The 17,863-nt window shown below is 37.8% G+C and overlaps 3 protein-coding genes across 6 annotated transcripts; all 3 read right to left on the bottom strand.

Moving 5' to 3' along the window:
- Positions 1–1,799: 1,799 nt before the first annotated feature.
- On the bottom strand, positions 1,800–6,300 carry LOC132151791 (prostaglandin E2 receptor EP3 subtype-like). Its single transcript, XM_059560155.1, has 2 exons — positions 5,205–6,300; positions 1,800–4,168 (listed from the first exon to the last, which is right to left on the bottom strand). Exons 1-2 carry the CDS (start codon positions 6,051–6,053, stop codon positions 3,812–3,814), a joined length of 1,206 nt encoding a protein of 401 aa, XP_059416138.1. The 5' UTR covers positions 6,054–6,300; the 3' UTR covers positions 1,800–3,811.
- A 2,198-nt stretch (positions 6,301–8,498) lies between these two features.
- On the bottom strand, positions 8,499–17,149 carry LOC132151792 (zinc finger Ran-binding domain-containing protein 2-like). Of its 4 annotated transcripts, none has more exons than XM_059560158.1 (10): positions 16,972–17,149; positions 16,387–16,439; positions 16,144–16,252; positions 14,184–14,266; positions 14,014–14,090; positions 13,757–13,909; positions 13,432–13,562; positions 12,999–13,058; positions 12,305–12,457; positions 8,499–9,390 (listed from the first exon to the last, which is right to left on the bottom strand). In XM_059560158.1, the coding sequence occupies exons 1-10, from the start codon at positions 17,025–17,027 to the stop codon at positions 9,336–9,338; spliced, it is 930 nt and encodes a 309-aa protein (XP_059416141.1). In that variant the 5' UTR covers positions 17,028–17,149; the 3' UTR covers positions 8,499–9,335. The 4 variants fall into 4 exon arrangements, with proteins under 4 accessions (XP_059416141.1, XP_059416140.1, XP_059416143.1 ...); XM_059560157.1 differs by having other exon boundaries at positions 12,999–13,061; XM_059560160.1 differs by lacking the exon at positions 8,499–9,390 and adding an exon at positions 9,537–9,555 and having other exon boundaries at positions 12,264–12,457.
- On the bottom strand, positions 10,272–11,572 carry LOC132151287 (piggyBac transposable element-derived protein 4-like). Its single transcript, XM_059559392.1, has 2 exons — positions 10,457–11,572; positions 10,272–10,409 (listed from the first exon to the last, which is right to left on the bottom strand). Exons 1-2 carry the CDS (start codon positions 11,192–11,194, stop codon positions 10,341–10,343), a joined length of 807 nt encoding a protein of 268 aa, XP_059415375.1. The 5' UTR covers positions 11,195–11,572; the 3' UTR covers positions 10,272–10,340.
- Positions 17,150–17,863: the final 714 nt, after the last annotated feature.

The raw sequence follows: 17,863 nt of genomic DNA on the forward strand, positions 1-17,863 counted from the left end.
TGTTGCAACGAACCAAAAAAAAAACTAGAAAATCACAGTCATGACGATTTATGGTGATTTTATTTCCTGTTCCAAGATGGCGGCTCTATTTATGCATTTGTTCCAATGAACTGCCGTAGCCAAGGCGACATCTAGTGTATATGTCTTTGGCCTCTCCCCACCCCCCAACCATTCGAATCTCCGTAGGCAGGAATTTTTAATAATATTCTAATGGAGCGCTTTGTGATATCACAAAACACGAAAAACAGACGCTGTAGTCCAAACGAGTCATTCGTTGTAGTTCTTGAAAAAAATATTTTCAACTTAATATCTTCCTTTGGAGTGGACTTTGAGATTTGTAAGTTTGAAGATCTTTTTTTAATGCCCAAACATACACACTACACTACACACTGACTAAAATTCCAAAAGTGAAAAAGCATAATAGGACCCCTTTAAGCGAGATGATAACATTCTCACCAAAATTCAATGATTTATGCTAAGCTAAGGTAAAAGTGCTACCGCTAGACCTGGATGGATGGATTGGCTGAATGGGTTTGAAAACGGTAAAACTCTTAAAAAAAAAACTTGAACTCTAGGGCAGTTGGAAAATGAGCCTATTTTCAAAAATAGTGTAGCTTTTATTTAAATGAACTGTCATACAACAGTTTAAGGGGAATAAGAGCCATTTTTGACCGTGTTTAAGGCGTCTCATGCATGAATGCTGCATTTTTAAAAGGTTAAAAACATTCTTTTCCATTATTATTTCCATCATTTAATTATGATAATGGCATGAAAGATAGTCCATCCTGGTGAATGGAAAACACAAGCAGCACAGAATCAAATAATGAGCACCATTACAAGGAAAGCACATCAGAGCAGTTTGTAGACACGTCAAACAGTTGCAAGCATATGCAAACATTTCTTATCAAAAACACACAAGCAGAGCCACGACCATCTGTTGATACAAGCTTAATGACAGCTCTGGCTGTGAATGGAGTCTCAGAGCTGTACACATGGTTACATCAGAAATAAATGTAAAACTTGAGATACATTCATGAAACCCTGTTGTTTGTAATGCAGACTTGCCACACTTCATCTGGCATTAGGACATTCACTGGTGGGTTATGATCTAAAATGATTTGCTGGTGGCTTCACATGCAAACACTACTTGGCAGCTCTTATTGCCTGTACATATATTATAAATTATGATTACAGAAAATCACTGGTGTTCTGTAGTTCCACTTAGAATGGTCAGAATAAGTACAGACACTTAATTACACCAACAAAAATGTATGAAAGTCTTTGCATTAACATGAAAGAATCAATTCCAAACTCATACAAGTTTCTTTTTCCCGTGGTACATTTCTGGGTACATTTTCCCCACAGCAGCAACAGTTTAGTAAATGTATGAATGGATGATTTTCTTCTTCTTCCTTTTTCATTGAACTACATAGAAGAGTGACTGGAGCTTCAAAAGGGACTATAATTAATAATATAATATTTATTTCCTCCGAAGACAATAATTAGCTTTGTGTGGAGAACAGCTGTGTTTTAATTTATTTTTAGTTTACATTTATGGTGGCTTTACTTGAATCTTGAAAGCTCTCCTTCAAAAATAAAGCCTAATGGTTTTGTAAGGGCAAGTAAATGATGAGAGAATATTGTAATGAATAAACCTTTCTATATGAAAGAAGCTCAGATGAGATGCCTTTGGCAACATTAACACAATGCTCTGAACAGCTTTATTGTAGACTCTGAGCCCGTGGAGTAAATAAGAATCAGTCACATAATTCATACACTGAATGGCCATAAGTCATATCTATTATCAGCTCAATGCATGTGAGCTGACAGGAGACCTGCTTTTGTAGTCATGGATACACTGGAACTTTTAATTTGACAATGAAATATTATGCAATCATTCTATTTTCTATTGCCTTATTCAGCAGCTACCCAAGCAGACAATGGCAAGCTCAGCATGACTATATCTGATGGTGCAGCCGGAGTAGCATTTCACTATAAATGAAGTCCCATGTCAAAATAATTAATTTTCACAGTATTCTCTGATGTTTCTCTCAGGATATTTTTTGGATTTTCAAACCCTCTTTTTGGTGGAAACAGAAAAACTAGCAATTTTTCAATTCTTAATGCAATCTTCCAAATGTATTTACTGGTAATGGCACCTTGTCATGTCGACTGATTTCACAGAACTCTGACCTCTAGGAAAATGCATTACATTGCCTCTCCCTTTTTTCTCAGACACTGCTTTTGCATTTTCCTTGCTCATTTTCTTTTAATCTACAGGGTGTAAAATCATTGGCCCAAACATTTCCAGCGTCATGGGGATTTAAGCAGGTTTGAAACATAAAGACAGTGCTTTACAGAACACTATTTTGAAAGTATTTTCCTTTAACAAATGACTGACCATAATTATTATTTAAATAGAATTTAAATAATTAAAATTTCCTTTTAATATGGTATATTGCATTACAAATGTATTTGCAGAGTGCCATGAATATAACCTGCTGTTTCGCATAATTGATGATCCATGGGTCTTTTCTATATCAATAACTGCACCGTGCAAACATATAATATGCTGAGATGATGTTCAGTCACACACGGTAGATGCATAATTACAGATGTACAACTCAAGGGCCCAATTAGAAGAACTATTTCATTCATCCTAGCCAATAATTTATGTTCAATTGAAATTCAACAAACAGCTTGCACCAGTAATACAACTCATTGAATATTTCTCAAGTCAAACTACCTCAAATTTGACATAATATACCACTAAAAGGATGCAAGATAAAAACAGAACAAAGCTTTAATGGCCTTCTGACAACAACTGGTATAAAAAAGCAATTTCCATGAATGACTAAACATCATCTGTTGAAATTGCCTTTTATAAAAAAAAAAAAGAAAAGAAAAAAAAAAAGGTATTTTGGTTTATGATGGCAATTGATATTATCAAAAATGTTGCACATAAAAAGATACAACACCTTGAGGCACTTGGTGTGTTGGCTACTAAAATGAACGCTCTGAGTGGACGGTTCCAAGGTCAGAAAGTATCTCACCAAACTACTGAATTAGTTTGCACTTTTACATTTACTCAGGAATCTAACTGAAGAATTCAAGCATGGAATTCGATTAAATAGGCCCACAGTTACAGTTATCAGCATCAAAATGGGCTCTGCAGACTAGGCATTGAGAAATGCACACAATAAGTCTAAAGAAGTTTAGAGTTTATGAAAGGTTTTAAATTGAGCCGTGAGGATGAGTTTAGAGAAAAGTATTTGAGACCATTCAGTGCTTTACTGCACAATAAACAGCTCTGAAATGTTAAATAACAGACCATAAATTAGTCTAAGAAATATTCCTTCAATTTCTTCTTGCAGTTGGCAGGTGAATAAAAGGATTTTGCTATATAGTTTAAAATAATCAGTCTCCATGGGAGCTGGAAAACATCAGTTTATGATTTTGCTTTTGTTAATTTGCTAATATTGCTGTTGTATATGCAGGATTCCCACAAAACCATTTGTAACATGCACCATACTATCAAGTGATTCCATGACAGTGAGGAACCCTGCTACTGTAATTATTTCAAGGTCTTGCCATTTTGTTACATTTCAAAGGTTGCTGATTAACCATGAATAAAAACTCTTTCAATGTGTTGACTGTGACAGCGACATGAATGATGTGTTTGCGTGGTAGCATGCTGACATCGCCCTATATCAATACAATAATCCACAAATAGATCTGGAGAATGGCCAGTTCCTTATTATTCTAACAGTGGGTCATTGGAAAATTCTTCAGTTTTTATACCACTATCAAGTCACTGTTCCTCATTTCCCCCATTCAAGTTACTGTTCTCCATGGTTAGGGACTGTTTGTGAACATTATCATTGTGAATGACCTTTTTATCTAGGGCGTCTAGAGGACACTGCGTTTCTTTCCGTGCGTTCAGTGAGCACTTGGATACTGCGCTGGCCACCTGGCAGAACTTCCTCAGGAGTATCTCTCTTAGAAGCAGGTAAACCCATGGATCTAGAATCTGATTAAGCGAGGCCAGACGTATGGCTGTGAGAAAGAAGTTACAGTCCATCTGTAAGTCCTGGGGTGAGAGAGATACAGCAGCAGAATTGCACTGATGCGAGGATGTGTGGGTAGAGATCATCTTCAACATAAGGATCTGCAGAATGGGAGGAGACAATGGCTATATTATAAGAATATTGTTTTCTTTAAAATTAAGAAAAAAATGCATGTGCTTATAAACTTATAAGACTGCTTATAAGATTTCCATAGTATTTTAGATGGCAGTTTTTTTTATTTTATTCTGTCTATCACGTTTTTAGTTAGTAAAAGATCCATACTCTCGGTTTCAGGCAATGCTATATTATAAATATTATTAATTATGAAACAATTTTTTTTTGTATATTGATATCTGTTAATATTTGATATGTATTTACTAAAATTGGACATTTATTTGTGCACTAATAATATATTTCCCCTATTTTTACTTTAAGATCACTTTTGTCATCATCTAACACCCAATTTTTAAATGTGTAATTTAATAACTGTTACATTTTGTCTTGAGCACATCTCAAAATAAATTTCCATTTTTCGTACTCTACATGATAACATTAACACTTAAAATGACTGATTACTCAATTTTGGGCTGTTATTTTTTTTCTAATTAATTTAGGCAAAACTGAATAGAATTTAAACTTCTGCCATTTATTGTTATCGGCCATAACACCATAAACAACCCATGGGTTTCAACCCATTCTGTTTGTTTTTTTCCTCCCACATTCAGAAATTATGAATTTGCACAATCATGTGGGCCTAGTTGTGAAATGCCATGACTGGGAAGAAATGGCATTTTTAGAAAAGGTCAAATCATACCAGCAACTCTCTAGATTGACAAAAGAGTCTTTTTTGGATAGAGCCTAGGGAAAAATCCCAGGGTAAACAGTAACTAATCTCAAATAACTGCTCAAAAACATACTGAAAATACAAGTAGTGGCCCTCTAGCATGTACAGTAGTTGTCAAACAGCCAGTCTGAGTTCACCCTTACATAAGAATTCATTTATTCTGTTTAATCCAATTTAGAAAGACACTGAGCACTGTAGCTGAGCACACTACATTTGAGCAGGAATGACACCATGCATGCTTTCATCTGATAACTACAGTAAGTGTATCTGGCAAAAGCTGATATGATACATACCAGTAGAGGTGACCAGCATGTCAACAGCACACACATAATGCCCATCAACTGAATAGCAGTCTCTGTTGTTAACCTCTCCCATTGCCTGGATGACTGGGTTGAGGTTGCCTTCGTTTTGCAACGTGTAACCAAAGCTCGGATGGTCACAACATTACACGACAACGTGACCAGCAAGGAAAATATCCCCAATGCTGCAAATGTCGTGGCAAAAAACGTATTTCCCGTTACGTTCTTGTCACCTGTACTTATGAAGCACCAAGTCCCTGGCCACTGCAGTGTGTACTTTCCAACCCCAGCAATGGGCAATAAAGCAAATAGCAAAACCAGGCACCAGATGATGACCATAACCTGCTTGGTCACGTTGGTTTTCATGTAGTGCGAGTACCAGTGAGGAGCAGTGATGGCCAAAGCCCTCTCAATGGCCATGGCACTGGCTAAAAAGAGAGGACACAAGCCAAAAGTAGTCATGCACACCCCAAAGAAAGCGCACAGAGTCCCTGAAGGGTCCACGCGTTTCCATTTCAGATCTGCTCTGTACACCGAAATGACAATCGGACTTGTTAGCAGTTGGCCAAAAAGATCAGTTAATGCTAACGAGCCGATGCAAAGGAGAAACGATTTCTTCCTTTTATTTTCCTTTTTTCTGTATGCGCTATAAACTAGCAGCATCGCGAGAGTGTTTCCGACCATTCCGGTGATCATCATAGTGATGGGAAAAAACACGGACACGGTGCCACAGCTGGGGCTCTTGCTATCCTGTGAAGATTTGGAGAGGTTCGAGTCCCACATCATGGTTCCAGCAGTCAGGTTTTGTTGCAGGACATCTGAAGACTGACATTGAGATGTCATCCTTTTTCAGGGAGGGTGTTCATGGCCACAGTAGTTCATTTTGAAACAGGTGGAGTCCTCAGCGAAGTCTGCTTCACTTTGTGCGCTCGGCTGCCCGAGAGCGCGCTATAAACACAGAGGCGGGACTCGAATGGAAATGTAAATCATGCTCAGAAAGACAACAGAAAACAGTGCAAGATACACAAAGAATATCTTTACTTCAACACAAAGCGAAAATACCGTCAGATGGACTTCAAGTTCCCGGTTTTGCTGTAGCCTACGTGTCGTGCGAGCGCATGCAATTCAGCCTAGTATAACTTTAGCGGATGTATGGCTTTTTTTTTTAGATCGGGTTAACTAAACTAGCGCTAAACGTTAAAGCAAAACACGAATTATTTTTGTGATAGGCAAGTTTCCAAAGAATGGACAAATAATAATGGTTCAAGTTTAATTCAATGATAATCCTCCACCGCCAGCTCACAGATGCTTTGGAACGCAACAAGTGCCACCTAGCGCACGAGAAACGATCGCTTCAGACGGACCATCAGTGGCTGCAGTGCAGGTGCATTTTTGCTCATCAGCAATCGTAAGTAAATTCATACACGACTCATAAAATGTTATTCTATAAACTAGACATGGAAGGAAACAAACTGAACAAATGCTTCAGATCAATGCATACATTTACAAACATCAATAGAATTCCCCACAAGCAGCAGTGCGGGATCTAACATCAGCCTATACAGTCGTGGCCAAAAGTTTTGAGAATTACATAAATATTGGAAATTGGAAAAGTTGCTGCTTAAGTTTTTGTAATAGCAATTTGCACATACTCCAGAATGTTATGAAGAGTGATCAGATGAATTGCATAGTCCTTCTTTGCCATGAAAATTAACTTAATCCCAAAAAAACCTTTCCACTGCATTTCATTGCTGTCATTAAAGGACCTGCTGAGATCATTTCAGTAATCGTCTTGTTAACTCAGGTGAGAATGTTGACGAGCACAAGGCTGAAGATCATTATGTCAGGCTGACTGGGTTAGAATGGCAGACTTGACATGTTAAAAGGAGGGTGATGCTTGAAATCATTGTTCTTCCATTGTTAACCATGGTGACCTGCAAAGAAACGAGTGCAGCCATCATTGCGTTGCATAAAAATGGCTTCACAGGCAAGGATATTGTGGCTACTAAGATTGAACCTAAATCAACAATTTATAGGATCATCAAGAACTTCAAGGAAAGAGGTTCAATTCTTGTAAAGAAGGCTTCAGGGCGTCCAAGAAAGTCCAGCAAGCGCCAGGATCGTCTCCTAAAGAGGATTCAGCTGCGGGATCGGAGAGCCACCAGTGCAGAGCTTGCTCAGGAATGGCAGCAGGCAGGTGTGAGCACATCTGCACGCACAGTGAGGCCAAGACTTTTGGAAGATGGCCTGGTGTCAAGGAGGGCAGCAAAGAAGCAACTTCTCTCCAAAAAAAAAAACATCAGGGACAGATTGATCTTCTGCAGAAAGTATAGTGAATGGACTGCTGAGGACTGGGGCAAAGTCATATTCTCCGATGAAGCAACTTTCCGATTGTTTGGGGCATCTGGAAAAAGGCTTGTCCGGAGTAGAAAAGGTGAGCACTACCATCAGTCCTGTGTCATGCCAACAGTAAAGCATCCTGACACAATTCATGTGTGGGGTTGCTTCTCATCCAAGGGAGTGGGCTCACTCACAATTCTGCCCAAAAACAGCCATGAATAAAGAATGATACCAAAACACCCTCCAACAGCAACTTCTTCCAACAATCCAACAACAGTTTGGTGAAGAACAATGCATTTTCCAGCACGATTGAGCACCGTGCCTTAAGGCAAAAGTGATAACTTAGTGGCTCGGGGACCAGAATGTTGAAATTTTTGGTCCATGGCCTGGAAACTCCCCAGATCTTAATCCCATTGAGAACTTGTGGTCAATCCTCAAGAGGCAGGTGGACAAACAAAAACCCACAAATTCTGACAAACTCCAAGAAGTTATTATGAAAGAATGGGTTGCTATCAGTCAGGATTTGGCCCAGAAGTTGATTGAGAGCATGCCCAGTCGAATTGCAGAGGTCCTGAAAAAGAAGGGCCAACACTGCAAATACTGACTCTCTGCATAAATGTCATGTAATTGTCGATAAAAGCCTTTGAAACGCATGAAGTGCTTGTAATTATATTTCAGTACATCACAGAAACAACTGAAACAAAGATCTAAAAGCAGTTTAGCAGCAAACTTTTTGAAAACTAATATTTATGTAATTCTCAAAACTTTTGGCCACGACTGTACACAGTAATCTAGTTTTTTTGTTTGTTTTTCAAAGTCTTTTAAAAATGCAGAGATAATTAAGGAGCGCATATTTGGGGGAATAAATCTCAAACAAGGCATCACACAATGCAGCAACTCGTGCAACAAATGTTTCAGATTAACAGGTGTTTATTCATGTTCAAACATTTTCATATTTTGTATGTTAGAAAGGGAGTGGTGGGTGAATGTGATTATTTTACATGTTCCAAATTTGATTTGAACAGAAGAGAAAACCAAACCAGTATTTTATTTTATCAGTAATTTGAGTGTGTCTATAGTTTTAGTTCCACAAATGATGAATCATAAAATTAAGAACAAAGACAAAAATACTGACAAAAAGGACACAGAAATTTCACTTTTCATCTGTTTTTACAGAAGAAAATAAATCTCTACAAGCAAAGAAAAACATACTTACCTTTAATGCACAATTAGACAAGGCAATGCTACATCTTAGAGGCTCTCTATTAGATGCTGGCATTGCTGACGTGGTTAAGCCATTAACATTGCTTGTGAGGGGTTTCATATAAAAGAACCATAAAACCAGCATCCATTTTTTAAAATTAAATGTTTTGTTAATGAACTAGTTGTTTTGATGGCAGTAATGTCTGAAATAGAAGAATACAACTATTTCCGCAATGTAATTTGCATAATTTCCCCATCAAAATGGTTGATGTCCAGAAGATATGTGCCATTCAGTCACAGACCTGATGTTATTTCTCTATAAACCCACTGACACTACAGACTTTACACCTCAAGTTGTACTGTTAAGAGATCTGACTAGATGCAAAAAGAAGAAAAAAAAGGAGAAACAAAAAAAGCAGAAACCTTTCGAGAAGAGGTTGTGAACAGGTGCACAAGTATTTCTTTCATAGAAATCAATGTGAAATCAAAACAGTTGAGTAGTTGCAATAGCCCCAAAAACTGGAGTAAAAAAACAAACCAAAAAAATATGCACTTCTAGAAAGATTTTTTTTCTTTTGTCAATCATTTCTGTTTTGAGCTTGAGCCAGAGTGGGATGATCCAGATGAGCCTCTGCGCCTACAGATAGAAAAAGACAAAGAGAAAGAAAAAGACCATGACAGATTAAAAGATTTGGTTTTTGAAATCAAAACAAAGCATAAAAAATCTATTGTACAGAGAAAAGAACAATTGTGTCAAATTGTTTCAAAAATGTATCATCACTGAGCCCTGTGTATAACCCTTGTGCACTGTTCGATTTCTGTGTACACCCTTTATGGAGCGGGTCAAATTGACCCTAATTGGATTCAATACAATTCCTCAAAAATCACACTATGAAAAACAACAAAGATTAAGGTACAAACTGTAAACTTTTAATATCAACATTTGTCAAATATTCCAAGAAAAATATATCTGAAGATATGATTTAATGAAAATGTTTTTTAACCATTTTTTAAAACTGTTTTGTTTTGACAAAATTTGAAAATAAACAGTATGCTGACTTGCTTTGCATATACAATTAATTTATTATTTTTTCTTCTTATTTCTTAGAACATCCTAACTGAACAATGTAGCTGTATAATGAAAATATTTACTTTTCCTAAATTGGCTCATTTCATAAAGTCAAGAAGTTACTTCTGACATCGCGCTTGGATGGGCACACCTCACATCTCTTCCGTTTTTTCCTATCATCTGTGTTCACTCCTTCATTTTCTGTGGGTCTGACTTCAGATCCACCTGCTTGCACTGACTCAACCAAAGCTGCAGCCGCTGGTGATCGAGGTGGGCAGGCGCGTCTCTGGATCTCAGGTGTGATGAGAGCTTTTCCCAGCTCCTCCAGGAACAACCGACGTTTATTCAATTTGCCCTCATTCCAGGTTTGGTTGATATCACGCCACAGGACGAAGGCAATATATGCTGACACGTCCAAGATGTTGTAGAAGACCACCAGAGGCCAACGGACAGTCCTGCGCTGGCAGCTGTAGGCTGATGTGACTTTGTCCAAATTGTCAACCCCTCCTTTCGTGGAATTATAGTTCAGTATCATTTCTGGCTTCAGGTCCTCTCTTGCACTCAGTGATGCATCTCTGTGCATTGTACTCATCACAAGGACATTCTTGTTTCTTTTGGGGCAGTAAGAAACTACTGTTGCATTTTCCGAGAGAGCAAATTTTAACGAATGCACGTTTCTGCCCTCCATGTTCAGAATCTCTCTGGGTAGCTCAGGTTTTTTTTTTTTCACTGTTCCAATCAAAGTCAGCTTTCGCTTGAGTAGCTCCACACCAAAGTTGTACGATGTAAAGAAGTTGTCACAGGTTATGCAGTGACCTTGCAGCCCTTCACTCATTTGTAGAACCACACGCATCCCCTGGTTTCTCTCAGGTTCTCCACCTGATGGCTTGCCTGTGTAAATCTGCATTTTCCAGGCATAGCTGGACTTGGAATCACAGGCTGCCCATACTTTGATGCCATATCTGGCTGGCATTTTTGGAATGTACTGGCGAAAAGGACAGCGTCCTCTGAATGGTACAAGGCGTTCATCCACTGTAATGTGTGGCCCAGGGTTGTAAAGACGAGGCAGAATTTCTCCCCATTTATCCCACCCATCTCTGATTGCCACTAATTTGTCCCGCTCACGTCGACTGGGTCTGGTTTCACGGTCATCAAAACGGATGACCCGAGAAATGATGTGGAATCTTTCCTGAGACATTGTGGAGCGAAATATTGGCCTTCCACACTCTGTACTCCATAAACTGGCAGTTGCCTCTCCCTTTGATCTGTACACTCCAGCTAAAATTAGCAAACCAATGTAAGCATTCAAATCAATAAGATCAAGTGGTTTCCATTTCTCACCAAACACACGGCTTCCCTCCAGATTGGTCATATCCAGAATAGTCTTCTCTATTGGTTGTAAATACAGATCAAAAGCTGAATGTATGTCGTGGACTCTTCAAATCCAAATCGTGTTGGCAACTGGAATGTTCTTGATAACCATGGATGCTGGCAGTCTTCCCCACTGTTGTGGGGGTGTAGAGGTCCATTCTATTTTACCATCTTTTGACATCCATCGCTCAAAGCTTGATGGTTGCTGTGATTCATCATTTCTCTCTGATGAGGTGGATGATGTGGCAGCCTCTTCCTCAGAGTGATCCATAGACCATTCATTTTCTGTATCTTCATCAGCATTTTCATCAATCTCTGAAGCATCCTCTAACTCTGAAACATCTTCATCTGTATCAGTATCATACTCCAAAACCTGTGAAATTACTTCTTTTACTGTAAATCTTTGGGAGCTCATTTTTCCTGCTGTCTATGTCGAAGTCTTGTAAGACAATGAGCAAAAGTGTGGGAAAGCTCATTATTCACTCACAAGGGAGTGAGAAACAGGACATAACAAAAACATACATCAAATAAATGTTTTTTATTTATGTTTTGGCTCTGTGAAGCTGCCTTTGAAAATCCTACATAAAAGGTTTGGTTAAAAGCTAGGTATTTCAGATATCTTGAATATATAAATGAGAGCTTATTTTACTATCTGTGTCTTGTCAAAGATTTTCATTTGTAATTTGCCATTAATTCTGAACACCATGATTTAGCTTTTTGAAGTGTGTTTGGTTAGGGTTAGAGCACTTTTAGATGCACTTACTTTAGAACTGTAGTTGATGGCCTGACATACATAAAATAAATGTTTTTATTATGTGTCTGTACAGTTGCTTTTGAATAGCTGCCTATGAGGGTCAAATTGACCCGCGAACATCACGAACGTAATAGTAATTTTATTTGTATATTTCAAAAAACACCAGCATGTTGAAACTTTGCATGCATTTTCATGATGAAAAATGAGAAAAAGTCACAAAATATCAAGAGAAAAAACATAGGTTAACCAGTATTTCCAACAACTAGAAAATCTAAATCTCAAATTGACCCGCAACATAACACAAGGGTTAATGCAGAAGGACGCCTGGCATCCAGGCCACCATGTGTTACACCAAACCTTTCAGACGAGTGCGATCGTGTGCGTCTTTTTTTGCGGCCAACAGAGGAGGACCTGGAGCGACTCCTCTTCTGGCCTCCCTCTGGCGATGATGAAGGGGAGCGAGACCTCTTCTTTGCAGAAGCAGAGCCCTTTCCTGATCTGGAGCTGGATCTTTCAAAGGGGATAAATAAGCATTTACATAAGGTAAACAAATATCATTACACAGATTACTATAATAACATGATCAAAGGGACTGAAATGAGAGGAAAGCATCCACCCACATCCTGCGAAATACTAGAGTGTATATTACAACTTCTGAAAAGACCAAAACTGCAAGTCTGACCAACTGAACCTTCAGCAGAACAAAGCTGAAACTGTCAGTACAACTTACAGCTCTAATTGCCTGTTAGGTGTTACCAGATAAATGGAGATCTGGGACACTGAATAATGAACAACAGCTCCAAAAGGAGACACATTTTCTAAAAGCACAAGAAAGCTCTTGACATCTATGCTGAGATCAAATAGTAAAAAATAATCCTGTTCAGACATTGCCAAAGAGATAAAGTGACATCACACTGCTCCCCACATCACCCTCATTTGTTCTACGCTGATCAAAAGTTGATTTGTGTTCAGACTTAGGACAAAGAGTTCACTACAAGCACTGGCTGTTCACACACACTCTTTCCTGGAGAGTGCATGTCACCTCATTCACCTGGAGTTGGACCTGGAGCGAGAGCGAGATCTGGAACTGGATGAGCTCCTGGACCGGGATCTGCTAAACACCGACATGAAAAAAAAAAAGAAAAAAAAAAAAAGAAAAAAGAAGAAGAAAAACACCACAGATTTTTCCAATAGTGTTAAAGACGTGCTGATGAAAACCCAAGAAAAGTAGCCTTTTAAAAGGCTTTAAAATACTTTCAAATTGTATTGATGGCATGAATTCTGAATTGAATAACAACGAATTGACATGATCACTTTCATTAAACGAACATCAAGTTTTATAATGTCAATCAAAAGGCATTTGAAAAAAGACCAAATATTTTTAAAAACACTAAAGGAGGCAAAGATAAAAAAATTCAAAATTAAAACGATTTGAGCTGATACTGACATTTGCCTGGAGTTACCCTTGACCTGTACCCTTTTACCTGGACCTAGACCGGGAACTTGAACTGGACGAGTGAGATGATGACCGTGAGGAGCTGGAGCGAGTCCCTTTCTTCTCCTCACTATCATCCAATTCATACTTGGACAAATCTGCATTATCCTCATCATCATCCTAATAGCATAAAGAACAAAAAGACACCAAAAACTGAGATAAGTTCAATCATCTGCAGAAGCTTGAAGGATTTGTTCACACTGCACCCTATTATAATTCATTTTTCATATCTGATATTTATGACTAATAAAATCCATTTAAAACAGCAACAAATCGTAGAACCAGCAACACAAAACAAGAAAACAATCCCTTACATCAAGTTTGTATTTTGAAAGATCTCCATCTTCATCATCTTCATCCTCCTCCTCCTCCTCATCATTATTATTATTATTATTCTTTTTTGGTTCCTCCTTCTTTTCAGTGTCCTTCGTGCTTTTCCCACGATACTTCTTTTTTATGCGCCCAAACTGTCCATAAAACAAAATTGTACAAATGCAGGTTTCTGTTAGTATGTATTGTGAGAAGTGATATACAAATTGAAAAAAATAAATAGATAAAAACCCCCACTGACTTCATCATACTCGCCATCGGACTCCTCTTGCTCATTGTAGACTAAATTCTCTCTCTCATTGAAGCCTCCACCATATCCTGTTAGAGACATTCATCCAGAATATGACATTAACCAAAAATTAATTACATTGCAGTCAATATGCAATAAAGGAAATAATAATAAAAATATACCTGTCCTTTCCTCCAGTTTGGCATATTTAGGAGTGTTACACATGTTGCACTCTGATCTTCTGGCCCAATTTACATTGCCACATCTAGATTAAAAGCAAGAACAAGTTCAGATATGAATAACATTGGTATATTACAAGGGTCTCAAACTCATAAGCAAGAGAATGAAAAGGCCCTTTTCAAGGTATTTACAAGACCTGATCAACTTGTAATAGTGGTTGAATTATTGAGCATCACACAAAAATTGGCCTTTAGTTTGGATGTCCTTTCAGAACTAAACAAAAATGGGGTGATCCACCTCAGGAAAATGAGAAAAACTTTATATATTCTTGTCTTAACTAGCTTATAGTCCAATATGGGTTGGATGGATTGGAGAATGTAAGCCCGTAAAATGCAATTCCAGTTCTTGATGGTCATTGTCTTGCAGGGTTTGGCTGCACGTATGGTTGCAATTTTCTAGTAATCCTGAAGACCCTTCAAGTAAAGCTAGAAATATCATAATTATGAGTTCCAAGCAAACGAATGGCAAAGTGAAGTTGTTTTTACAAGTGGGAAACTTGGAATTCTAGATGATATGCAAGTTGTCAAGTCGGAAAGGTTGTGTCGATTTTAAACATGCTGAAAACACTCATCTAAAATACAGAATCTAGCTGTAATCCAAACATAGAGTGAGCCTGTAGAGAATGGTGTAAGTTTGCTTTAAGTAACAAATTTAATGTGAGAGTTTGTTACAAGGAACACTTGACTCAAGCTGTAGTCACACTAGACCGAGCACGCAAAATTTCTACAGATGCTGCAATGGTTGTAATATGATGCCACACTTAACTGTATCTTTTTAAAAAGACAATTTAATATATACTGCATCCAAAATGTAAAAAAAAAAAAATACAATCTTCTCCACTTTACTGCAATCCTGCATATTTAAAGGGGACCAAATCTCAATTTTATGAGGTTTGACCACAGATGTGTATCCACATTATGTAAACAACCTATTAATGGTAAAAACACACCCAATCCTTTTTTATAATCCCCATAAACGAGTGGTTACATATTTAGACTAGTCTAAGAGTAGGGGGAGCCCAGCCCATGATTGGTGATGATCTGAGTGAGCCGCACACAGTCAGCCATGTTTATATCATCAATAGAGCAGCTAGTGATACACATTATAACGGTTCTTTTGTTGGCTGTAATAATAAACATAAGAGTCCTCCATAAACTCCCGGCCTCTGAGGATGCAGTGGATTCATTTTATTCACCTTAGACTTAAATTACCTCAGAAGATGTAAAAAAAGGGGCATAAAAGATCAAGGGGCAGAGTTCACCAAACTTAAACTTTGGAACACAGTGAATTTTGCATGAGCTTGTTTCCTGAGTCCAGCATTCACGTCTACGAATCGAAGTCAATGGAACAAAAAGTAACGTGACTGAACCTTCAGAGGTACGAGTTCCCCAGATGCACTTGAAGAGGGCATTTGGTTCGATTTCTCTAGTGTGTGTGTGGATTAGGGATGGAGCTAAACTCTGTAGGACAGGGCTTGTCAAAACAACAACTTGTCATCCACACATTCAATGCTACACAGGAAAAAGTGGTTGAATTAGAAGCAGCATTACACAGAAAGATCTGTGACGTCTTATTTTTTACATCAACATTTTTAAGTGAACCGACCCCAATCATTGCTGTTCATGGCAGGATATGCTGTGTGCATTTATTCTGCACCATTAAGCAGGCTGAGCAGCGTGGAGTTCAAATGAGAAGTAAAATATGAAGAAGTCAGAAGGAATGGTTTCCTTAAACATCATTGAAACAAATTTAAAAGAAATGTTGTCAGTGTAGAAAGGCAAGAATGGCTGAAACATTCCACTTTCTCACACTGAATTCAACAGATACTGGAGATATTAATAATTATGAATGTGTTTATAATGCATAGTGAAAGTGTAATAAAGACATTTTAGCAATACCCACGTTTTGCACTGCCAATCGTTGGCACTGAAGAGACCTCTGCTCTTCTCAGCCAGAGTCTTTCCAATCTCTGTTCCCCCTGCTTTCATCATTTTTGCTTCAGTTGTTTTTTCTGTTTAAGGAAAATCGGCTAATTAGTTTAGACTAATCATGATAAAGTACTGCAAGCATGTATTGATGCTTTTGTATAACACACCCCTAATATACAAAACCTAATGATTATACAAACATTTATAATCCACTTACCCCTGCCACATCTGTTACAACTCGTTCTTCTAGCAAAGTTGACATTTCCACACCTAAAATATTATAAACGCAAAACTGGTTAGGTCTCTGAACATTATAACAACAACATGAACAACATCCATGCACACAAAGAACAGGCCTGACATTTTCAAAAAAAAAAAAAAAAGTGAGACGTTCCAATGGAGCACAAATTTGAAAGATAAAAAAAAAAAGTCCTATAGCCCAAGGCATTGTAACTAACTTACTAATGAAGTACGTTAAGTTAGCAGACTCGTGCACATAGCTGCTGAGATTATAGCTTAACCTAAAAATTATGAAAATGTAATTAAAAATTATTTGAAATTCAGTGTTTCAGTGGATAGAAATGAATATACCGTTTAATTATGTTAAGAAAAATGAAAAGGCCGCGTTTAATGTCCCGTTACAGCCGCGTGCTAACGCTAACAAATGCTATGCTAACAGAAGCGTGTGATCTTCTATCAGCCAACATTAATTTCCCCAGAAGGTTTAACTGCTAAGTAATGCGAATATACCCTTTTATGCATTATTGCGAGTTAAAATAAACCATTATACAGCAAGTCTTACTTTTTATCGGGACAAACCCAGTCTCCGTCGCTAACGCGAAAACTCTTTCCCGACATGTTCGTCCTCTTTAGGTGCCCCCGCCACAAATCCGTCAGAGAAAGGAAGAACTCCTTATGAGCACTGATATATATTTATTACACCAACTCAAGCGTTTGAACCTAAACATACGGCAAAAACAACACTAACGTTATACAGAGTGCGAAAGAGCGTATGCAGGAATACGTTTGCTACACCGAAAGCCAAACGGGTTGCGTCTCATAATCTAATTGGCTCTCTAGTCAGTTTCGCACATGAGTGATGCTGTCTAGACAGGCGGCTCGCTAGGTTTTTGAGCCTCAGCCACTAGTACAAGCTTCGTTATAATTACATACGCGCATTGAAGTCTTTTTAGAATTATTTCTTAAAGGATTGAGTTTGTCTGACCTACATGTGTGACAGTTCAAACAGATGACGAAAACAGACCCTGCTGATCATTTCAATATGAGCTATTATTGTGGCGTCGAATAATAATAAAATAAGTCAATATAATAACAAATAAGACAAAATATTTTGCCCAAATGCAGTATCAACACAGTAGTAATGATATATTGTTCTGTATATGCACATGCTAAATAAAACTAAAGACTTGAAAAAACACTACTATGAAACAAACCATAAATAAATAATGTAAGATATTATTTTCAGTTAGTTCATATAACTTTTTGAATTCAATGCCATAAGAAGGTATAGCCTAACCTAATAGTAGTAGCCTACATATTTTTATTAGCTGCCAAAAAGTTACATAAATTTCGGTGCTTTTAAAACATTACGTTTCGGCATAATAACGTACGAAATTTGTTTAGTTTTCATGTATGTCGTATTTTATAATTGCATAAATATTATACCGTCTAAA

The sequence above is a fragment of the Carassius carassius genome, chromosome 10 (genome assembly GCF_963082965.1).
Source record: "Carassius carassius chromosome 10, fCarCar2.1, whole genome shotgun sequence".
NCBI lineage: Eukaryota > Metazoa > Chordata > Actinopteri > Cypriniformes > Cyprinidae > Carassius > Carassius carassius.